This window comes from Neovison vison, chromosome 5 (genome assembly GCF_020171115.1).
Source record: "Neovison vison isolate M4711 chromosome 5, ASM_NN_V1, whole genome shotgun sequence".
Lineage (NCBI taxonomy): Eukaryota > Metazoa > Chordata > Mammalia > Carnivora > Mustelidae > Neogale > Neogale vison.
Genome location: NC_058095.1, coordinates 132,745,584 through 132,770,985, shown reverse-complemented (window position 1 = coordinate 132,770,985; position 25,402 = coordinate 132,745,584). Strand labels below are relative to the sequence as shown.

General features: G+C 36.0%; 1 protein-coding gene across 1 annotated transcript; it reads right to left on the bottom strand.

Moving 5' to 3' along the window:
* Nucleotides 1–871: 871 nt before the first annotated feature.
* Nucleotides 872–25,273, bottom strand: BORA (BORA aurora kinase A activator). Its single transcript, XM_044249860.1, has 12 exons — nucleotides 25,150–25,273; nucleotides 24,033–24,200; nucleotides 21,796–21,902; nucleotides 19,311–19,356; nucleotides 16,324–16,405; nucleotides 11,753–11,818; nucleotides 10,809–10,865; nucleotides 9,946–10,169; nucleotides 9,253–9,385; nucleotides 6,670–7,283; nucleotides 2,469–2,585; nucleotides 872–1,177 (listed from the first exon to the last, which is right to left on the bottom strand). Exons 2-12 carry the CDS (start codon nucleotides 24,183–24,185, stop codon nucleotides 1,151–1,153), a joined length of 1,626 nt encoding a protein of 541 aa, XP_044105795.1. The 5' UTR covers nucleotides 24,186–24,200; nucleotides 25,150–25,273; the 3' UTR covers nucleotides 872–1,150.
* Nucleotides 25,274–25,402: the final 129 nt, after the last annotated feature.

The following is a 25,402-nucleotide window of genomic DNA, read 5'->3' as shown; positions in this document are numbered from 1 at the left end:
CAAAACCCATTTGACTTCCACCTCTCCACCATTTAAAAATCCTTTGCTAACAGCCCATAGTTTACTTGCAACAGAAGGAAAGGGAGGCTTCTTGGTTAAACAAGGCAATGGCTAACCTTTGGTCTTTCCATGTTTGTTTTCTTGGTCTCATTTAGGAGGAAGGCCTAATTCAGGCATTAGTTCTTATTGGATAGGTCAAGATGACCAGAATCATTATTTTCATCCAAAGCCTTGTCTTCAGTAATTTAAAAGGCTTCTGATGCCAGTTTTTATGCTAAGCAGCACATGGAATATTACATTCAAAAAGCCCTGTTGGGGGGTGCCTGGGTTGTTCAGTGGGTTAAGCCACTGCCTTTGGCTTGGGTCATGCTCTCAGGGTCCAGAGACCCTGAGGTCCCCACGTCAGGCTCTCTGCTCAGCAGGGAGCCTGCTTCCCCCCCCCCTCGGCCTGCTGTTCTGTCTACTTGTGATCTCTCTCTCTCTCTCTCTCTCTGCCAAATAAATAAATAAATAAATATCTTAAAAAAAAAAAAAAAGAAGTAGTAACTAGAACAGAATTTGTACACAAATGAACGAATTGAGAATTAAAAAATCCTGGAAAAATGCTTAATCTCCTTTGTACTTTTCAAGTTTGTTTTGTATCTAAGATTTATTTCTTTCACAAAGGTTATAAATGTAAATTCATTTGTATAGTCACATATTTTTATGTAAAATAAAACCGTACCCTCACAATTCTACATGTTCTTAAAACTACTGCTAAATTCTGTCCTGTTGGTAAGGTTTACTATTAGGCAGTTCACTAACCGTGTGGGATAGGAGCAAAGTCCTTGTTCTCAAATATTTTTTTTTACTGTTAAACACATCAATCAAGGTAAGTACAAAAATATTTATTAAAAAAAATACAGTTGTACTTCGATGAGTTGAAAGTTCCAGGAGCTTTTCTGTTCCCATGTCACTAAGCCCTTGATTTTTCACATTAAGGGGGGAAAGAAAAAATGCTAAGCATGTTAGTTGAAGCAACTTTTTCCCAGTCACGATCACATTATTGATCCTCTGCATAAAAATTATGTGAGGAGCCACTGAGTGATGGACCTCGGCTTTGAGAGGTATTCTATGGACTGCTGCCTTGATGGGAAGTTTCTGTGTTCGTTCAACACCTCTGTGTTACACGGTCTTCCTGTGGGGTGGGAAAAAAGCAGAAAATACCTTATTTGCTGCTTGAATAGGACCATTCAAAGGTGCAGGGCACAACTACCATGTTTCAAAACCTAAATGCAGATTTCCTTATGAATTCTAAAAGCACAGTGAAGATAGGGTTTTCTATAAATCAATATTCTGCATCAAAAAGTCCTTTTCCTGTACCCTACCTGCTTGCTTCTAAATGAACAACTACAACCAAACACCTCAACAAAATGGAGGAAAAGGAAATTAAGGTAGCCTCCATATTATATCTTAATATTCATTGGGAGAGAATTATGTTCAGTTGCACAGTTGCTGGTGTTTATTGTGTTTATGAACAAGTTGACATAAAAATGAAAGATTCTCCCGATCAGTGCCTATAATTATGACGGCTTTTCCTCAAATATGCAAATATAGTTACAACCATCCTATCAAGAAGGTACAGTAAATGTCCTGATCAAAAGCATACCTCTGTACAAATACTTAGTAGGTAAGGTATGTTATTTATAGTCTTGAAAGGCTTTTGGATTTTAAAGAAAAGAGCCCTTACTTTTGAGAGTTCTTATTTTGATGTGTGGTCTCTCAGGTGTATCATTTTCTTAATGATCGAAATTCTTTATGTTTAACTTTGAAATAATGTTAGAGGCCAAAAAAACTGTCTTGGCACCCCTTATTCCCATTCCTCTTTAGTTTTAAGAAAAGGAGTTCAGGTGTCTGCTCCAAAGTAGGACTAGCTCTCCCTCTCCAACCTCTTAACCTCTCCCATAGCCAAAAAGTTATTTTGGAAAATGAGCTGTTTTGATTTAAAAACCACCATACTGGGGCACCTGGGTGGCTGAGTGGGTTAAGCCTCTGCCTTCGGCTCGGGTCATGGTCTTGGGGTCCTAGGATTGGGCCCCGCATTAGGCTCTCTGCTCGGTGGGGAGCCTGCTTCCCTCTCTCTCCCTCTGCCTGCCTCTCTGCCTACTTGTGATCTCTCTCTCTGTCAAATAAATAAATAAAATCTTAAAAAAAAGAAAAAAAACATACTCTGTTAAATGAACCAAACTAGGATGAGGCATAAACAGATGATGATCAACAAAATTTTAAGCAAAATGGGTGGAAAATACACTGAAAAAAAATTTTTATTTTAAAGATTTTATTTTTAAGTAATCTTTACACCCAAGGTGGAGCTCGAACTCACAACTCTGAGATCAAGTCACATGCTCCACCAACTGGTGCCCCTGAAAAAAGTCATATATAATAAATACTTACACAACCATATCAAGCTTTCTCTGTCTTTTCCATACCTTTGTATTAATAACTTGAGATTTACTCTCAACTTCCAAGCTTTGTGCATCACTATCTGCTCCAACCGTATCCATAATATTGCTCCCACAATTCTGTGTGTTATAGCCACTATCCATCTGCCAGGAAAGAGGAAAAAACACTAAGGATAACACTGCAAACTAACTCAGCCACAAAATTAGAGGAATGCTTATGTCTAAGTAAAATTAAAAATATTTATATAAAATGTATTTCTAAAATTACATACTCACATAAAATACAAGTTAACAGTTATATATATAAAATAAGTAGAGTTATATATATAAAAATAAAAATATATAAAATATTTAAGTGAATATTTAAGTGAATACTACCATTCGCAAGTAAACAATACAATGTACTATTTAATATTGATCATATTTAATAATACTATTTAACATTGATTATAATGAATTTAAAATATAGAACTATAAAAGGTAATTCTATACAGAACTGGTTGTTCTTCAAGGTTGTCACTGTATTAAACTATTCCTTTTGATAAAATACATCTTGTAGTGTCCTTTGTAATCTGTGAACGAGCCACTATGAACTTGCTTTCCTGTTACTTTCACAACCGTTAGATAAAAGTGAGGATTACAATAAAACTCAAAGAAACTCTCACTTCCCGAAATTGATAAAACTAACTGAGCTAGGAAATAAATGGAAATCTGCCATTTCACTTTCCCAAGCCCAAGCTCCCTAAACCACGCTAGACCCCAGCTACAAATATATACACCCACGTCCATCCGCCACCTCTTGGTCCCCTATAAAAGTGGAAGGGTTACTTGTGTTAATCCTCTTACCTCTTACCAGAGCTCTAGATTCTATCCCATCTCACAGACCTCAGTTCCTTATGTATAAAATTCATTACTATTTTATATATTATATTTATTCCATCTGCTGTAAGGCATCATGAGGATTAGATTCTAACTGTAAAACCATAATAGACTCTTAATCTCACAAAACAAACCTGAGGGTTGATGGGGGTAGGGGGGTGTGGAGAGGGTGGTTGGGTTATGGACACTGGGGAGGGTATGTGCTATGGTGAGTGCTGTGAAGTGTGTAAGCCTGACGATTCACAGGCCTGTACCCCTGGGGCTAATAATACATTATATGTTATTTAAAAAAAAAGATTCTAACTGTAAAATACTTGCCCTGATCTCTGGTACATGAAAAGGATACATAGTTGATACCTATTATTATTAATTATCCTGCCCAATTTCTAGTTTTCTTTGGTCTTTTTACTCTTCTCCCTCTCAACTTAAATATGCTAGTTTCTCCCATCTAAAGTAAAAACAAAGTTAAAAAACTACAAAAAGATCTTGGACTTGACCGTTCTTTTCTAACTATGATAACCCTTCCCCTCACAACAAAGTTTCTTCAGTTATCTACACATAATTTTTCACTACTTCACCTCCTTTACCCTCCTTCCACTCACTTTTCATCACTCTACCCTGACGTTGTTCACTCACCAAATTACTTCCGTTATTAACTCAACAGCCACTTTTTAAGCCCCATATCCCTTGCTCTTACTTTCACAGCAATAACCATTCTTTGGTTAATATGTTATATTAACACTATGCTTTCCTCATGTCCCTCTCTCTGGCTGGTCCCTCTCAGTTTCCTTTGGGGGCTCTGCTTCCTTTAGCAAACCCTTGACTTCTCCTCAGGGTTCCAAACATCAAATGGCTTGTGTTCTCACTTTATACAGTCCTTCTGGTTGAACTTACCTATACATTTGTTCTATTTTCATTCCAAACATTTAACAAATAGCTATTACACATAAGTTCTGGGATAAACAAAAACATCCATGACTGCTCGATAAATGGTCTGAATGGAAAGAAGGCAAAGTGTACATGGAATTATGAAAGCATATAATGGGATCTAGCTTGGCTAGTGTGATCACGGAGGGCTCCTTTGAGGAGGTGATTATTAAGTTGTGAACTACAAAACTAATAGGAGTTAACTAGGTAAAGTGGGAGAGATAGGAATTCTAAGCTGTGGGGGGGAAAGGCTCTTTGTTTAAAACTCTGGAAAGCTAATGTGACTGAACAAAGAGAATAAAAGGAGACAAAATGAAGCTGACGAGTAAGGTAAAGGTCAGACTATTGGATGCTTTGCCAGCCATGCTACAGATTTTTAAATTAATACCAAAAGCAAAAACAAAACAACCCCCTCCGCCCACAAAAGGCCTTAGAAGTTAATGATGCACAAACAAAAATGAGATAAAAAATATAGCGGAAGGATTTTTAAAAATTGGAGAAGTACAAGGAAATTCCAGAAAGAAAAGTAAAAGTGAGAGAGGAGAAATCTAAGATATTATTAAAAAAAAAAAAAAGATCGAAGAGGTGAAGGGCATGAGTTTACAGATCGTAAGGCTCTGCTAAATGCCCAGTACTATGGACAAAAAGATACCCACGCCAAAGAATCGCTGAAATTTCTGAACACTGTAGACAAAGAGAAGATCTTATACATGTCCAGGGGTGGGTAAAAAGAGACTACATACAAAAGATTAAGTGTTAAAATGGTTTCAGATCCCTCAACAGCAATAATGAAATAGAATCAATGAAACAATGCCTTCAAAGTCTGAAGGACAATTATTTCCAAACTCTCATGTGAGAGAATGAAGAATACATGATCAGACATGCAGTATCTAAAATATGTACTCCTTTTCACACAGCTTCCAGAAAATGTGTTCCAGTAAAGTAAGAGGTAAACAAGGAAAGAGAAGAATGGAATGCAGAAAACAGAAGACAGAACATAGGAAAGGTGAAGAGAATTCCCACTGTGAAGGGACATTCTGGGATGACAGCTTGTACCACAGTTGGAAGCGAACCAGTCCACAATAAAGCAAGTCAAAAGGCCCTGAGAAAATAAGGCTATCTTCAAGTGGTTAGAAGTAGCCTTTGTGGTAGGAAAATAAGAATGTCTGAAGTTTCTAAACTATAAATGCTCTACCAATGGTAAATATTATTACGATATGGCCCAAAGCGTCAAACTGAAACTGACTGGTAGATACCACAGACAGCATATTTTAGCTCAATATAAGGCAGAGGCCTGTAATGATAAGAGAAGCCCAAAAATGGATTATATTCCCCTGCAGGCACTGAAGCATAGAGAGGATGACAATTTAGTAGTGATATAGGCTTCTGATGGGTAGTTGAGTTAGATGATTAAAGTGTATTTCAATGAAAGCATTTTGATTCTTTTATAAATATTCTGAAAAAAAAAAAAAAGGTAGTGAGGAAAAGTTAATACCTTGAAGGCTAAGTTTGATGTAAGTGCTTTTTCACTTAGGAACCAAATTTAGAAGCTAACAGATATAAAAGCGATTCTAGTGTATTTTTCTGAGCAATGATCTTGGAAGTCAGGAGAGACTATATAGACATAAAAACATGAACAGATGATTATATTTAATTTTGGGTCATTGAGAATCCTCCTGTGAGTTTCAAATTTTAGCATTCTGAAAAGGTGGGAGAATTATGATGGGAAAATTAAATGACTGACTACATATAATGTAGTCGGAAAAGCACCTGACACACTGAACACCACGTTCGTGTCAGCTATTACCATGAGTCAGTACAAACTCAGATTCGGAAACGTGAGCTCTAAAGACATACATACTGCAGGATTCAAATCTTGGCACCACTACTTGCTACCAATGAAGGTAATTTACTTAACCTCTCTGACCCTCAGTTTCCTCATCTGTAAAATGGGGGTAACTGTCCACCTATTTCACAACAGCCTTGTGAAGATTCAATAAATTAACACATGTAAAGTACAGTGAATGTAGGGCGCCTGGGTGGCTCAGTGGGTTAAGCCTCTGCCTTCAGTTCAGGTCATGATCTCAGGATCCTGGGATCGAGCCCCGCGTTGTGCGCTCTGCTCAACAGGGAGTCTGCTTCCCCCCCACCACCTGCCTGCCTCTCTGCCTACTTGTGAACTCTCTGTCAAATAAATAAAATATTTAAGAACAACAAAAATACCAGTGAATGGGATTATTAAATATGCACCATCAGTCCCAATTAAAAGAAACTAACCCTCTTAGTATCATCATGTATTGATACTTTTAAAAAGTTGTATAATACTCCAGTCCTTACATTTAACCCATTTTCTTAGTATAACCTCAGAAAAAGAAAGAATAAGGGAGAAAGTAAAGGACTCCAGAATATTAAAATTTCTTACCTGAATGTTACTGTTTTCACAAGGAATGACACTGCTCTCCGCGAGAGGTGACATGCATATATGAGAGTTTTCAATACTGAAGGCAATCCCATTCACAAAATCAGTGATGGGCATACTCCCATTATCAACTGGCTCCTTAATCCAAGTGTTCTCATCTGCTATTTCTATGGGATCAACCATATCCACAGTGTTGTTCTCTTTCTCACTTTCAATATCCTGCAACAGTGCTAATTCTTTCTCAGAAGTGCTGGACTGATTCTGTGTAATAGACATGGCGGTCACTACCAAATGTGTGCCATGGGCAGCAGTGTCACTCTTCACCTGCCGCAGGGGTACTCCACCCGTGTCCATGGCTGGTGATGAGGCATCTGCGCAAGGAAGATTCAGCTGATCTTCTTCGTCTTCCCCGTGAGCTTCAAGAGCAAAAGGTATCCGAATCAGGGACGTCCGACACTGAGTACCACCTGTGCACATCTCGAGTCTCATGGGAGACCAATTCTTAATTGGTGAGCAGCCATCTATATAAGGACTTCTGATGCATGGATTAGTAATTCCATTAGAATGTGTTGTTCCAGACGAATTATCAGGGGAATGAAAAGTAAACTTTCTTTGTTCTAAAAGATTGAAAGGGAAAAATTCCATCATAAGAACATGCAAATGGAAGATATTACTAAGGTTTTAATGCCCGAAAAACTGGATTTCTAGAAGAGTGTACTGTTTACTGAAGTGAAGTTTTGGGGTTAAAAAAGAACAGCACAAATGACTGTGTCTCAATAAGTAGGATAAGACTCTTCAAAAAGAATTCCTCTGGCACTTCCTTTTAATTAAAAAAAAATTTATTCTCTGAGAATTATTTCCTCATAAACATATTGCTCCTATAGTAATAGTGCTCATATACAAAGAAGATACTGGACAAATCAGCAGAGAGCTACAAGTTAATAGCTATACCTGGTAAATGAAGCAGGTAAATACCTTGCAAAAACAGTATAAGCAATGTTAAAAGGCATGAAAAAATTGTAAAATAATATTTGCAATAAGAAAGAGCTTAACAATGATAATCAAAATGGTAAAGGTGCTTTAAAATATAATGCTTCTTATAACTTCACTGGCTTAACAAAAACAGAAGTTTAAAAAAAAGGGCAAGGGCCCAGAAACAATCCTCCCAATGGCAAATAAACATGAAGTGGTCAGCCACACAAACAATAATAAAATACAGAAGTTAAAGCAATAAGAAAGCATTTGTTTAACAAAACAAATGAACAGTGAAGTATGAACTAAGAATCCCTCCCCTCAAATAAAGGAAAGTATTTGGAAAGAGTTCAAAAGCATCATAATCAAAGACACAAAAATTAAAGCAGTAAGAAACACTTTTGTAATATAACAAATTAAGAAACATCACAAAGAATGGTAATACCAGTACTTCTAAATGGGAGAAACTGGCTTTCTTACATACTATTGATAAAAATTTCAATTGATGCAACCTTTTATGAAGAAAATTTGACAAAATTCATCAAGATCCTTAAAAACGTTCACCCCCTTTAACCAAATAATTCTACTTCTGAGAATTTAAACTAAAGTGTGTACAATACAGTGTATAAACAAAAATAATTACTATTTTAATAAAAAATTAGAAGTAAGGTTCATCAGTGGTTGAACAAATGATATATCCATGATCAATGATTAAAAATCACTGTTTCATACAATAATAAATGATTTGAAAGACCTATGAAAATGTTCACAGTACAATTCTTTGTGAAAAAAACAGACCATTTGGGGCACCTGTTTAAAGACTCTGCCTTCCGCTCGGGTCACGATCCTGGAGTTCTGGGATCGGGCCCTGCATCAGGCTCTCCGCTTGACGGGGAGCCTGTTTCCCCCATCTCTCTCTCTGCCTGCCTCTCTGCCTACTTGTGATCTCTGTCAAATAAATAAATTAAAAACAAAACAAAAACAAAACAAAATAAAAAACAAACCATAGAACTATGGTGTGTGTGTCTATCTCCTCAAAAAAGTACACATGTATTTATGCAAAAAAATATATATATACATACACTAACAAAAGTAGTTTTCAGGTTTCCAATTTTATTATGAATAACTATTTTAATTTTTTCAAAAGGAGTTACAATTTTTTTTCTGAGAAACTAACACATTGCAAAGAGAAACACGTAAGTTTCCACACACTATATTTACTTTAAAAGTCTGACTCAAACAAATATATCTTTACAAAATATAAATACCTGATTACCAAATTCTGAAAGTACAGGTCAGAAGGTATACAGAAACCAACTTAACTCTAAATTTGCCATCTTTCTTTGATTCCCTTTACAAGAACACTTGATATAAATACTGCTAATCAGATGGCTGGTGTTTAATACTAGAGTAGAACTTTGTTGAGAATCCAGGTTTTGAAGGTAAATTGTTCCTTTTGTTAAAAAAAAAAAAAAAAAAGCCAGTTTTCAAATTTTTGAAGATTAGTAATCATTTAGAAGCTCTACAGTTAGACCAAGTTAAAGAAGAATGTCTTTAATAACAAATGTTGGTAAACATAAAAATTGAAATTAGGGATTTTCTTATGAGACATACCTGAGAGTGGAGTCTTTCCTATTTGAAACGCAATTGGTGAGAAAGTGGGTGAAGTAAGAGGTGATGGGCTGGTTATACTTCCCAAGCTGTATTTTTTTGCACTGTCCTGAATAGGGCTGGAAGAAAACTGCCCCTGTGATAAAAATAAAATTATACTATTCTCTTTCTCAATTTGTTATACCATATGCTATTTACTTTAATCTTCAAAACACGTTTACAAAGTAGGCCATTAAAAACTTTGGTCATTCACCAAAAGGCAAAGCATCTTATAATGAGAACAATTAAGAAGACTGTTAGAAACATTTCGAAATAGAGTACATTGGTTAAAATAAAATATAAATGCCATGTTTAAACAAACCACTCTATTTAATAGGAGCAGCTATTTATGAGCACCTTTAAATTAGATTACTCAATTAATGTCAATCCAGTTGTGGTGTACTGAAAACCTTACCTAGTTCAGAAAACAACTTACACTGAAATTCCTTGAGACTCATGATTAATCTGATCCTGTATACATCTAAATAAAAAAATGGAGTCTCACCAAAACATTCCTGACTAATGACAAAATGTGAACTAGGCTAACCCTCATGAGATACAAAGTCCAAAGGCAACCATTTGGTCCCTGAGCACAAAATGAGTGTCCAGGTCCATCTATAGCCAACTACACAGCACACTTCAAGCACAACGTCTTACCGAACTTGGTGTCTGCACAGGGCTCCTACACCGTACAGGAGATAAATCTATCGAATAAAAAACCTCCAGTGAGGCTTGAGCACCACAAGGACTTCTGGGAGAAGCTGGAGTTAAAGAGTCAGAAATACTTCCGTTGCCATCTAAAAACAGCTTTCTTCTGAGGGATGAAGAACTGAGGTTTCCAGGAGACTGATCTGAAAATTCATCAGCTCTAAAATAGTCACCTATATTTAATAATAGCAGAAGTAAAGACAAAAGTAGTCATTTTAAAGAGCAATTATTCTTCAGTTAACGTGATTTTTTAAAAAAAACAGCATGTAGGGGCGCCTGGGTGGTTCAGTGGGTTGGGGTCTCTGTCTTTGGCTCAGGCGTGATCCCGGGGTCCTGGGATTGAGCCCCACATCGGGTTCTCTGCTTGGTGGGGGGGCCTGCTTCCCCTCTCTCTGTCTCTGCCTGCCTCTCTGCCTACTTATGATCTCTGTCAAATAAATAAATAAAATCTTTGAAAACAAAACAAAACAAAACAAAAAACCCAGCATGTACTATTTATTTGAATTTTGTTCAAAAAAGAGGGCAAAATTTAATTGCATATGTGACATTTGAAATATGAAATTACTCCTTCTTTTTTGAATACTTCACTATTAGTATAAGTAAACCAGTAAGATGTGCTGATGAATAGTTTATGTCTACAGCAAAATTCATTATGACAAAAAGGCTAATCAGGCCAAGTTAAAGAAAAAGAAAGTTTAGGACTATATCCCCACTTCTTTAGAAAGAGACACTGCCACCTACTTCCATTTACAAAAAGCCATCAAAACAAAACCTTCTAAGTTATTAAAGGTTTAAACAAATACAATACTTACCTAATACATTTTCTAAATTAAAATCCACAGGAAGAGACAGCAATGTCTGACAAGCAGCTGGAAGTAAGCAGATAAATAAATACAAACATGGATAAATCAATGCAAGCATATTACATGCAATTTACCATGTGCTTCCCAATCAACCATCTCCCCATGATGTTCCAGCCAAATTGAATTATTTCATTTATGCATTCTATTAAAAACATGCCACCCTTCTATAAGCAGTTTGCCACCGCTTCCAGCTCTGACATAAACGTGTCAGTGGTAAGAGTTAATTTCTGGTTGTACTGCTGGCTCTGAAAACAAGCCCATCTCCACAGCTGACCCCCAAAGAACATGGATTTAAACTGCATGGGTTTACTTAAATGTCCATGTTTTTCAATAAATACAGTACAGTACTATATAAATGTAGTTTCTCTTCCTGACGATTTTCTTAACGGTTTCTTCTAACTTACTCTATTGTAAGAATACACTACATAATACATGACATACAAAATACCTGTTAATTGACTGTTATTAGTAAGGCTTTCAGTCAACAGTAGGCTACTAGCAGTTAAATTCTGTGGGAGTAAAAAAGTTATATATGGATTTTTGAGTGCATAGGGGCTGGTACCCTTCCTTGGCCACCATGTTGTTCAAGGGTCAAGTGTATTTGGGTATAGATATCCTAATTATTCACAAATATTCAGAAAAATGCTTTCCAACACCAGAAATCAACTCACATGCTTCAAATAACAATAACAACACACACACACACTACTGCTATTTCTAAAACATGGAGGGACATATGTATTCTAATTTAAAAAAAAAATTAGCTCTCCTATGGCTCATTCATAATTAAATGATTTTTATTTCAGAGTAAAGTGTTATCACAAAAACTGAATTTAAAATCAAATGTAGCTTAATGTGGAACATTCTTCATTTCAGATTATATTCACACTCACCATTGTTTTTCTCAGAATGGATGGTCAGTTTTCGTCCAACTGGAGATTCACTAGTTATATTAATACCTATAAAACATTTTAAGTGTCAAATCTTACACTTTATATTCTCCATATACTTTAAGAGTGACCTTTTCCAGAGTAAAAAAAAAAAAAGGTGAAAACTTTCATTTTATAAGTTTTAAAATAAGTATCTGAACATATAATAATTTGGCATGCTTCTGTTAGTTTTTTAAATTTTGAAGAAGCACAAAGATAAAACTTGAAGAACTACCACAGCAAATAAAGAGGAACAAATAACTCTTTTTAAGGAAAGTATGGTTACTCTGTATTTATGTCAGTCTTAAAAGACTGAGGATGCACGTTAGTCAAACCTCAAAGTCCTCAGACAGATCTCTGTTGCTTAATGCTTTTGCAAAATGGGTTATATAAATTGTCTGAATTAAAATGCCTGATCATTTCAACAAAACCTAAAGTTTGATAAAACTATGTTCAGTTTATTTTCATAGCAGGAATCAAAGGTAGGGCTGCAAAATTTTTTTTAATAATTTTTTTGAAGATTTTATTTATTTGACAGAGAGAGACAGTGAGAGAGGGAACACAAGCAGGGGGAGTGGGAGAGGGAGAAGCAGGCTTCCCACAGAGCAGGGAGGCCTGATGCGGGGCTCGATCCCAGGACCCTAGGATCACGACCTGAGCTGAAGGCAGAAGCTTAATGACTGAGCCACCTAGGTGCCACTGCAAATATTTTTTTTAATTGAAAATTAATGACTACTAAGTTTTATAACTTGAAAATCATGAGATTAAAAAAAACACACAATGACTAAAATGACTAATATAAACAAAATTAAAGGAAGGAAAAGGCAAGGAGACAAAAAACAAACAAAAATGCCAGAAGGCTTAAAGAACATTATAGAATAAAGTCTAGTAACCTAATAAACTTAAATAAGTAAATGGGTGAATGAGTAAGTGGGCGGTGGGTAAATAAATTAGAGTATCCTAGTAAATAATGTCAGAATGAGTAAAAAAATAAATAAATAAAAATCCTACATTTGAATGCTTGCTTTGCTGTAAGCAGTGTGACCTATAAAGCAAATGTAACCAAGGCACTCTGCTGCAGAAAACCCTACAACGTCCTTGATCTTCAGGCTAGAGTCCAAACACCTCAGCATCCCAGAAAGCCCTTCAAAATCTTGTCTGTCTCTAGCACAGTTGTTCTCCAGCTAAACACTATTTATTTGAGCACCATAAAGAAACCAGGTTCTCTCTCACATTTAGCTATTTCTCATACTATTTTGACTTTTCTCCCTCATTTGCTTAGTCTGGTTAATTAGGTCTCAGCTGAAATTATCTTCTACCAGCATGCCTTCCCTGACCTCCTTAGATCAGAAAGACAACAACTGCAACATTATTATGCTTTTTAACTCTACTGCAAGTGTTTCCTTGGTTGTTTCCTCCTGGAAGGACTTAAATAAGCTTAAAACACAATCAAATGAGAAAAAAAATTTTATGCACTTGATTACATCAAAATAAAAATTTCTTTGCAATCAACAGCATCAAGAACAAAAATGGCATACCTATGACAGAATGGGAGATGGTATATGAAATGTTTAGAACCCATATAACTTTGTTAAACAAGGTATCTTAGAAATTACCAAGAAAAAAAAAAAAAGACAGCAACTCCAATAAAAATATAACCAATAAATTATAAACAGCTATTTTACAAGAAAGGAAATTTCAAAGACCATTAGTATATAAAGAAATGAAAATGTCAACAATCATTTAGACTGTTAAACAACCCATCAGGAATTTATCAGATAAAGGGCTAGTATCCAAAATCTATAAAGATCTTAAAAAAAGCAATAAATCCAGTCAAGAAATGGGCAGAAGACATGAACAGACATTTCTCCAAAGAAGATATACAAATGTACAACAGACGCATGCAAAAATGCTCAACATCACTCATCATCAGGGAAATACAAATCAAAACCACAATGAGATACCACCTCACCAGTCAGAATGGCTAAAATTAACAAGTCAGGAAACGACAGATGCTGGCAAGGATGCGGAGAAAGGGGAACCCTCTTACATTGCTGGTGGGAATGCAAGCTGGTGCAGCCACTCTGGAAAACAGCATGGGGGTTCCTCAAAAAGTTAAAAACAGAGCTACCCTATGACCAGCAATTGCACTACTAGGTATTTACCCTGAAGATACAAATGCAGTGATTCAAGCATACAATGTTCATAGCAGCAACATCCACAATAGCCAAACTATATGCAAAGGGTCCAATGTTCAATGACAGATGAATGGATAAGGAAGATGTGGTATATATGTACAATGGAATATTACTCAGTCACCAAAAAATGAAATCTTGCCATTTGCAACGATGTGGATAGAACTAGAGGGTATTATGCTAAGTGAAATAAGTCAATCAGAGAAAGACAATTATCATATGATATCACTCATATTTGGAATTGAAGAAACAAAACATAGAAGCATAGAGGAAGGGAGAGAAAAATAAAACAAGACAATATCAGAGGAGACAAACCAAAAAAGACTCTTAATCTTGAGAAACAAACTGAGGGTCACTGGAGGGGAGGTAGGTGGGGGGATGAGGTAATTGGATGCTGGGCATTAAAGAGGGCACACGATGTAATGAGCACTGGGTGTTATATACAACAGATGAATCACTGAACTCTACTTCTGATACTAAATAATACACTGTATGTTAATTAATTGAATTTAAGTAAAATTAATTTTAAAAAAGGAAAGGCAAGGATTTGAAAGCTGGATAATGCCAAGTGCTGGCAGGGATGTGGGGATGTAGGAATCCTAGGCACTGCTGGTGGTCACGTAGACTGCGCAGTCATTCTGGAGAAGGGGGCCACTGCATAGTCAAAACAGGTAAACACACAGTCTATGTGCTAGGAATTCTCAGCCTATGTGTATATGCCAAAGCAATTCTCATTCATGTCCATAAATAAAAACACATGAGGATATTCACTGAAGCACCTTGCTGCACAAGTATTAATAATAGTAAAAGTTAACAGCATAAGCCACTGTGAATAAACCAAAGCATTTCTGCCTTTGCCTACCAGTAAAAAGACCACATCAGAAGGTAGATTCACCTGTTCAAAAATCAACATGAAAGGAGTTGGGGGAAAAAAACCAGTGTCAATGAAAATGTCACCCTGGATAGAAATTTTAGATCTAGGAGAGACAACTACGCAGTTCACCTCCTTTATTTTACAAGCTGAGGTCTAAAGAGACTGAATAATTTGATCAAGATCACCCCTACAGGTGATATATATAAAGTATACATATAAAACATATATATATATAGAGAGAGAGATAGAGAGAGAGGGAGAGATAGATTGGGAGGAGCAGGAGATCTCCAGTTCTGGTCTCCATCCACTACTGCATGCTACCTTCAGTTTGTTGTTGCTGAGAACAGACTCCAACTGAGAACGTCTAGCTGTGAATCCAGGTTCTACCACTTTTATTCTTCGTCATCCTGAACAAGTGCTTCAACCTTTCTAAAACTAGATTTTCTCATCAAGTGAGGCCCATAAGAGTACCTCCCTCAGGTGAGCTACTATAAGGAATTACTGAAAGCACTTAGCACTGTCTGGCATATGGCAAGTGCTCAATTCATTTTACCAATTAATTGTATTTTTGATAAGGAATGAACAGTCCTTCTTATGCTGAGAGCATAATTAATGTATACTATATAGGAGAGTGGGCAATTTCACTGAAATGTACAAGTGAAATACACAAGTGATACTTGAACACTGCTCACAACTCAAAGGACAGTGAGAGCAAATAAAAGATAACTATTTCCTGAAGGCAAAAAAATAAAAGATTACTGGTTTGTCCTTCAATTTCCTTATTAATTTTGTATATAATCAGCTATATTATACTGCCCTAGAGGTCAAGTGTCCACATTTCCTCTGCCTTTATAAGAAATCAGCAAATTAGCAAAAAGCAATTTAAGAACTTCATTTTAAATATTAACTTTGAAAATTAGGCAGAAATCACCAACAACTCAGTTCTTGATTCAGTACCAACTATTTCTGCATCAGTGGATCCTCTATCACCATCATAACTGATATTCACAAAGGTCATGAAGAAAAAGTTAAATTCAGAATAAAACAGCCAAAAGTAAGAATTCTGTACATTTTATTCACATTTTCAGTTGTAACCTCTAAACAGTTTTTTGTTGTTGACACACAATGTTATATTAGTTTTATGTGTACAAAATAGTGATTTGACAACTCTATACCACTCTGTATGTTATGCTTTGCTCACAAGTGTAGCTACCCTCTGTCACCATACAGCACTATTACAATATCACTGACTATATTCTCTATGCTGTGCCTTTAATTCTCATGACTTGTTCATACTTGGAAACCAGACCCTTAAAAGGTTAAATCTTCTGGTATCCAGAAATCTAGCATGTATCCTTATCAAAGCAGAGAAGCTGACACTTCACTATATATTGCTTTACATTCACTAAGTTTTACGACTATATGATTTTTACAATTTTTATTCATATAATTTTTAGTACACTCACATTTACTGGAATGATACTCTGAAAGCTGTTTCCCTTCATGATCAGTCCAAGGAGAGGGTACAATGACATCTTTTGTGAAAAACTAGAAAATTAAAGTCATACAATTAGGCATAATTTCCCCCCAGATACAAACAAGTACCTATGTTATTTTCAAAAAAATCATTAAACATGTTACATAGACTTTATAGTAACATTTAAAAATTTTAATACTTAAAACCACAAATGACCAAAAGTAAAATAGAAGAAATGTAAAGTATAGATAAAGAGAAATGTTAATACTTCAACCACAGAAACTTAAAACTTGCAAATTAATCTAAGGGCATTGACCATAGAGAAATATTTTTAATCCCTCCCAATTTTGGGAGGGTGGTGCAGATAACGAAAGGGAGGATGAAGAAAGCAGCAATAAATGGAAATAGATGTATACAAGGAGGTATGAATTGTGTGCTGGAAAGGGCTTATCCTGGCTCTCAAGATCTAATTATTAAATTGTCAGGAATTTTGTACATCACTTGTTAAAGTCAATGCTAAAAACTTGTAAACTTGCAATATATAAAACAAAAAGGTAACAAACGCCCTAACTCATTATTCACTAATTACTGAACAATTCCCAGTATCCACACTCTTGAGATTCATAATGGCTTTTGCAACAGCATGGTGGTACTCCCACATACACTGTGGGCTGTGGCACTTCCTTTACCATTGGGTAACATCCCAGCACTCATTTGAAACTGGCCATGGCTGGGTATTTACATTAGAGATAGCAGCAATCGCTAGAAATCATACTCCTCCTGTAGAGGGCTAGCTGTTAACCAGTACACCAGTATACTCAAATGGAGATAAGAGCATTTGGATACAGGTCTTTCCTTTTTGCATTCCAGTATAAAATAAAGTCTAACACAGTATTTTTCCCTTCCTTCTCTCTGTTTTGGAAGGAACTCAAAACAATTTCTTTTCTTCCCCTTCCTTCCTTTTTTTTGGAAATGTGGGGCTTGAACACACAATTCCAAGATCAAGAGTCATCTGTACTAAGGACTGAAACAGCCAGGCATCTCCAAAACATTTTCTTTATATTTCGCTATACATATGGTAAAGAACAATTTCCTTGACACAAGGAAAGATGTAAAAGAAAAAGGGGGGAGGGTCAGAGATTACGATAAGTACAATTTCCAGAAAAAAATATAAAGGACCCACCAACTAACAAAGCAATATATTTAGTTCACTCAAAATGAAAAATAAATAAATCCAAATTAACAAGATGAAATTTTTAAAGTGATAAGAATACAAATTAAGAAGCTGAATAATAACCATTATTGCAGGCATGAAAAAAACAGCAAGTATCAGAACACAGCCAGGAGTAAAAACTGCTATAACCTTTTGGGAGGGCGGTATGGCAAAATTTACCAAAACTGAGAACACAAAGCTTCTGACTTAGCAAGTATGTTGCCATTACACAAAGATATATGTACAAGTGTGTTCACTGAAGCATTATTTGTGATAGCAAAACACCAAACACAACCTATATATCTATCAGTAGGGGCTGAGTTAGGTTATGACACAGTCATTCAAAGGAATACTATGCTATTACTAAAAATCAGTATGTGTTAATAATAATTAAAAAAACCCTATGAAACATTATTAAGCAAAAAAGTGAGATGCAAAACAATATAAGAGTGATAATCCTATTTGTTAAATATCATTTATTGTTATATACATAAAATTAATCTGAAAGTATAAAAGTCACATAGTTATTTTTAGGAAGTAAGGGGAAACAAGAAGTTCTTCATTTTTATTTTGTAATTTTTCTTTGAATTCTAAATTTTGTTTTCTTTTGACTATGCACATATTTATTCTTTCAAAAATTTATATATTTGAAAATACTTGTTTCTGATCATTAACTTGTTTCTGATACACTGACCCTAATTTTCCCTCTGACTTCATTTTCTTAAATCTTCTGCTGAATTTCCCTTTAAAGTTGAGGATTCTAAAGGGAAAGCATATTTTCTAAAATGTTGGGAAAGGCGATCCAGTCTGAGAATATTCAACTGTGGTGGAAACTAGTGATTAGATCAGAATGAAAATTGTGAAGTTACTATATAAAGAAGTACAATGTTTGAGAGGAGTAAAGCACATGCAGTGGTTTTTGAAGAAATATGCTGTATCTGAAACACAAGCCAACACTAGAAAAATAAGTGCAGGAGGGGCCAGAGCATCATTTAATCTCTACATAGTCCATAGTGGAAGTCTTCTGGCGTGTAGAAGAGCCAAATAAAGCTAAGGAATAGAGATGGGTAGAGGGGGCTAGCAAGGGAAAAAGGAAAAACAGATGTTGCCATGACATAAAGATTTTCTGGGCAATAATTAGATAAATAAGACTGGCTTGCACTCTAAGAGGAGATTATCAAAGGAGCAAAAAGTGAAAAACTTAATTTATTATTTTTATTTAAAAAAAAAAAACCCTACATTTGAAGTAAACTTTTTACTATGTTTTAGTAAGGTATTTTATTTCATGAAATATATTCTATGTCTTAAAAATTCAAAGCATTAACAACAACATTGTTGCCAATGCCAATCTCGATTTTCAAGGTCTGAAAAGATTCAACTTTCTCTACATATAAACTCCAAGATGAAACAGAAGTTTGTGCTCATCTGTATGCTGAAGGCACAAGGAAGAGACAAACTGGCTAAACCCTGAGAATGAAAAGATAAATAAAGCATAACACTGGCCAAAAAAAAGAATGTAGCCTAGGGGAAAGAAGCACTAAACTAAATGATTACAGTATCACAAGAGCACTATGACAGGCGCTGGCAGAGCTGAACATTGGTTTTATGGGAGCACAGAAGGGCACCAGACACAGCTGGGGCCAGGCCAGGCTGGTGGCGATCCAGAAGAGTAAAGGATTTGAAGGAAGTCTTCCTAAAAGAGGTGACGTGCATGCAGAATTGATGCTTAACTGGCTTTATGATCAGTAACAGTTTTAAGTTACCTCTTCAATGGCTTTTTGTCTTTTGTCTTCCACATCTTTATCTATTCTATACAGAGATAAAGAAGAAACATAACCATGCCATTACTTCAGCTGATTGAACATTTAAAATAATAAGCTTTCAAAGAAATAATTTCATTCTGTTGAAAACCGGCAAATGTTTGTCTTATTTTAAAAGCAAAACTGGTATCTTATCACATTCAGTAAATGACAGTATTTAGGTATTTGGCATTGTGCTGTTAGGCTTACCTCCCTCTTTCCCATTCAGTTTGAATGGAATAGTATTTTCTGTTAAAGGGCTTACATTGATAAAATTTTTAAATTACTATTAACAACATAAAGTACTTTGAATGAACTTTGTCCTTTAACCATCGTAAATTAAGAAGTATTTCATTCCACAGAAATCTAAAAATTGTCCAGATTCTCTTTCTTCAGTTATAGCAAGCTTATCATAGCTATAATTTTAGAATCAACTCTTACTCTGAAATAGAAGAAAAGAAACTATCACCCTTACAGTTCTGAATAAAGAGGAAAAAATATTAATTATGAAATAATGACAATATAGAATTCTGTCCAAATGATTTTTTTCCACTTTGATACAATTTGCAATTACAACAACACAAACTTATCAGCTACAAGATTTAACATAAAATGTTGGGTCTCGAGCACAAGGCATAGATTTGCCAAGAACTAAGCAGCTAGCCTTGGAGGACCACTTCAATCTATCCCAAGGAAGATTATTTGCTTTCTGTTAATAAATTGGTAAAATACTTCTTCTTCTCACAATTCAAGTGATTGTCACTCAAAATGTTTCACATATGTATTTGTGGCTTTAACAAACCTTATCTAAGAATGTATGTTTCACAAATTAAAATCAAATGAATTTTTCAAGTAAAGGAATGATGAGAAAATACGCTACAATGATAATCCATATATCTCAGCTTGAACAACAGCCATTTTGGGGACAAATAACTCAGTTGTATCTCATGTACATAAGCCAGGTCAAAATAACAGTGCATAATAATAATAGCCTATAATGTTTACTAAGCTCTGATTTAGTATCACCTCATTCAGAAACATTTTCTGCTTCATCAGAGGGACTTTAAGAACCTGAAATATTCAGGCAATTGCTAGCAGCACTGAAAATCAGTTTAGACAAATATTATAGAACATGATCATGGAGGGTTCTCAGAAGTCAAGGAGGACAGAGTACCCCGACCATTACATCAAAGAACACCAGCATGACGCATACTCATTACAGGAATACCCTGAATGGATCCTGAGTAGGGGAGGGCCTTTTCAGGATCGCTCACCTTCTGTATGGACGGATTCATTTGTTTACACCCATCTGCCTTACAGTTATCATTTTTTTTATGTGGAGCAGTAATAAAGAGTGCAAAGCACTGAAATTGGAAACTCGGATTAGATAGAAAGAGACACTAGAAGTCACTGTTTGTTTCTAAGAATGAATCAGAATGTTTTGTTGAGAATGTACTCATTATCCACGGGGGAAGCCGTAATCATTTACTGAATTACATTAGTTAATTAAAATTAGGGTCTTTCTCACTCTTTTCTCCTCTTTTGTTTTACAAATCTACCTACTGAAATACACCAATTACCCATTATTTTGGACTGACAACATGTACCTTGGGATAAAAATTAAAAGCTGGTCACACCAGTGTTCAATTATTTCAAATATTTAAAACATCAGACTATACAACTGACATCAACAAGAATCCCCCAAACTATTAACAAACACTGTTACTTATAATTATAGATTATAGTAATATGTAATCAAAAGCTAGGTCTGTTCCACTGAAGAAGTGCAAGTTCTCCCTACATTGGACATCATCAAGCAGACTGCCACCAGTCTGAGTCACACCAGTGCTTGGCAATCTACGTAACACATCAAAAAAAAAATCAGGCTGCTCTGATTAATAGATTGACTTCAATACAATGTAGTTTAGATCTCCTAGGGTGTTATATCAAAGCTGGGTGATATCTAGAAAAGCTCTCTCTGTTGCTAATGAATACCCTTTCATTCAATGTGCTTTTGAGATTTTAGGCTTCCCCAAACATAGATGGCAATGAAAGAGCATTTTGCTTTACCCCATACCACCATAAAGAAAAATAAAAAAATTCAGTGGGAGAAGCCACAATCATGTAGAAAGGTACAATTCCAAAATATTCTTCCCTCTACCAAGTACTGGAAAGCACAGCTATCCCATAATCCCATAAGTAGCAGAGGAAAGTTCTCTCTTAAAAAAAAAAAAAATTCCTACTAAGGTTTAGAACTGTTTGCAAGGGAATCTCTTTCTGGATATAGCTCTTTGAACTCACTCTTCATTTAGATACAATAAATGTGTCTCAGAATTTTTCCTCCTTGATATCTTTACATATAAATATATCCAACCTTTGGAATTTCCCAACTCTCTTCACTTATTCAAGAATATCTTATTATACTTAGATACAAAAAAGGAAAACTTACCGAGAATGACTTAAGTATAAAGCTTGACGATGAATGTCTTCTGGGTCTATTTCTACAGGATTTATTACAGCTAGTTGATCAATAGACCATCTAAATTTCCCTGGAGTCTTAACAAAAGAAAGTGAACCTATGAGTAAAAGCAAACTAAAATAGTTCATCAAAATGCTAACAGATGTCAGCTATGGAAATAACGTGACTGGTTATAATGCAAAAGTATTTCAAACCTTGTATTTTAAAATTTGTCCTTACCACTAAATTAAATGGTAAATGGTAATCAAATCACACTAAATCAACTTACTGGACTGTATTTTAAAATATCCAAATCTTGCATCTGGGTGATTTTTGTTTTTTTTTTCAATTTTTTTTTTAAGATTTATTTGTCAGAGTGAGAGAGAGAGAGAGCGAGCGAGCGCGCAAGTGCCCGTGCACAAGCAGGGAGTGGCAGGCAAAGGGAGAAGGAGGCTCCCTGCTGAGCAAGGAGCCCAATGTGGGACTTGATCTGAGCCAAAGGCAGATGTTTAACCAACTGAGCCACCCAGGCATCCCAACTGGGTGATTTTTAAAATCATGTAATAATGGGGAAAAAAAAAATCACAGGAGAGTATAAAGGTATAGAAATTCCTCATCAGTTAATGAGAAATTGCTCATCAGTGATGCAACATACCAAAGTAAAGGTAAAAATCTCTTATTAGAGTTATCAAAGTTCTTTACTCTCACTAAGAATGAACTGAATGAAGTCCTAAGTACAGAAGTGCCTGCAAAAGCTCATAAAACAGTTGATCCTTAAAATAATTATGAAAATGGTAATCACAGCTGCTTTTCTGCATTCAAGTATCCAAGTGAACCAAAAATTTACCCAAATCCTAATCTGTAATTCCAAATGCATTTTTAATAAAATCAGGCTTAAAAATCCAACATTCCACACATTCTGGCTTTGAGGATTATGTTGCAGCTAATCTATTTATTCTAGATTACCAGATAACTAAAATTTAATACAGTTCAATCAAAAATCATGAGGTCAGATTTATGACAATATAAAGTGCGTAACTGTAAAACTTTACTTGTTCTTAGTTTTAACAGATTCTTAGTTTTAACAGATATGAAAGCATAGCATAAACAGCAATGCACTTGGCAGTTTTTCTAGGTAATTTACTAGGTTAAAAGATCATACTTCAAAAGAACTCCAGTGTAGCAAATAACAATAAAAATAAGCTAAAGCTATAAAGTCTTCCCTAATCTCCAAAAGAGCACTTTCCTTTCTCTATCACCCTTGATCACCCTAACCACTAATACCACATACATTGTTTTGAAGTTGCTAGATTAGTTATGTCTTTTCCTTTAGAGTATATGTTGGCTTCTTTTTATACAACTGCAAGCTAGAGTTGGGGGAAATCAGAGGGGGAGACAAACCATGAGAGACTGTGGACTCTAAGGGTTTTGGAGGAGAGGGGGTTTCGGGGTTGGGTGAGCCTGTTAGTGGGTATAACGGAGGGTACATATTGCATGGAGCACTGGGTGTGGTGCATAAACAATGAATTTTGGAACACTGAAAAAAAATAAAATAAAGTTTAAAAAAAAGAAAAATTAAAAAATTATTATTTTATGACATGTGAAAATTACATGAAATTCAAATGTCCATAAAGAAAGCTTTATTGAAACACAGCCATGTTGCATGCTTTTCCTATTGCCTATGGCTGCTTTTGTGATACAAGGCATAGGTGACTAGCTGTAACAGCAACAAGATGACCTGCAAAGCTTGAAATATTTATTGTGTGGTGCTTAACAGAAGAAGCTTGCTGAGTCCTGCATTAGAATACAAGCTCCTTGAGAGTCTGTGTCTAATGACCCTCACTACTTCTCTATGCCTAGTACTTTATTTAACACAACAGCATTCAAATAGATTTGCTGAATAAATGAGAATAGATAATTAGATGACACAGCTTCTCCTCAAATATAGTATTAGTAAACATACCACCAATCATAGTATCTAGCTACACCCAGTTTCAGGAAGTCAACACATTATCCACTGAAAGAAAAAAAAGAAAAATTCTAACTCAAAAAAAAAAAAAAAAAAAACTACCTAACTTATATTTAGCCCAATCACTACACTACAGTGAACATTACAGCTAAAAGAATACATTTCAAACATATGTGCTCCAGGGTGTTTCTCCCTTAACTCCTGAAGAAAGATGTTTACATTTAAAATAATTTGTATATACTAGTCAAGAATAACTTACTGGTAATTTCGTTGATTTAAAAACAGAAGGACTGGAGAGAGTTTGTTCATGGAGATTAGAATAATCACTAGGGCTTTCAAAAGGATTCAAAACTGGGATCCTTCCTGGAGTTTCCGGTGTTATCTGCATCCTTGATTCTTTGACATCTCCCATAGCAGAGAGAGAAAACTAAAAAGAAATAATTATGAACAATAAAACCACAAAGTTCCACATTGATTTTGACAACTAAAATGTATTCAAGAAACATACTTCGCAAAAAAAAAAAAAAAAAAAAAAATCCTCCAAATCTGACGCTTTGGGAGTTTTATTTATTTATTTATTTTTTACAGTTCACAAAGAGGCATCACATACATTTTCTAAAGTGACCCTTGAAATAATCTTAAAAGCTAGAGACGTACGCTATTTGTGATATCATTTTGCAGAACACTTAGGCTCAGAAAGTTACGTGGCACACGGGTAGCAGTCAACCACATATGAATAAGCTCAGGTCTGCTTTCGAGGCAACTAAAGGAGCAGACACAAAACTCTTCAACGAAAAGACTTCTATCTATAGTTCCTTTATTCATTACTGCAAGTCTCTAAAGACTCTGAACATCCTTTGGATATCCCAACAATTACCTATTAAACTACAGTTGCTAAACAACAATGACTGGTAGCATGCAAATACGTGACGAGGAAGCTTGTGCACGCGTGTGTGTCTTCCACTTCCACTTCAGCCCCGCTCCAAGAACTGTGACTGATTAGAGCTGGGAAATTAACCGCCTCCTTTGGTTGCCTCTCCTCAAACATCCTCTTTTCCGCTAAAAACCCTGGGTAGCATGCGAGACTGCATTACTTTCAGTCAAAGGGGGACAAGACTAGGGAGAAAGAATCTACTTCTTGGAAGGTTGAAGCAGCTGGCTTCCTTGGGAGAGGAGAAGAGGTGGACACTCACGCCAGTGTCACTCCCAACCCCACACGATCACTGCTTGGCGCCCCCCACCCCATCCCCTTCCGCACCTATTCCCTCGCTGCTCCCCTTCACCCCGGGGACAGCGGGCAGGTGGGTCGGGAGAAAGGAAAAGTGAGCTCTCCGGTTCAAAACAGGAGGAAAGGCCAGGGACGACAAAGAACGTACCTAGTGTTGTGTATAAAAAGGAAGCCCCCCAAATAGGCGACTCCTGGGCGCTCCCGAGGGGCCAGTCCAGCTCCCACGACAGGCATAGACTCTTTAACTCCCCGCTTCCGCGCTGTCTTAGGCCAACCAAGGCACGGGCTCTGAGGGGAACTGGCCAATCGCGTCGAACCGCTGTCCGCGAACCAACCAATGGCATCGAGGCCGCGTAGTAAGTTCGAATGGCAACTCCTCGCTTCGCATTCCGCGCAGAGTA

Coding starts and splice junctions, on each gene's coding strand:
- BORA (XM_044249860.1), bottom strand. CDS start 24,185: ATGGGAGATGTCAAAGAATCAAGGATGCAGATAACACCGGAAACTCCA. Junction 10,866..11,752: donor CCATTCTGAGAAAAACAATG/GTGAGTGTGAAT, acceptor GCTTACTTCCAG/CTGCTTGTCAGACATTGCTG. Junction 7,284..9,252: donor AGGAAAGACTCCACTCTCAG/GTATGTCTCATA, acceptor TCAATCTTTTAG/AACAAAGAAAGTTTACTTTT.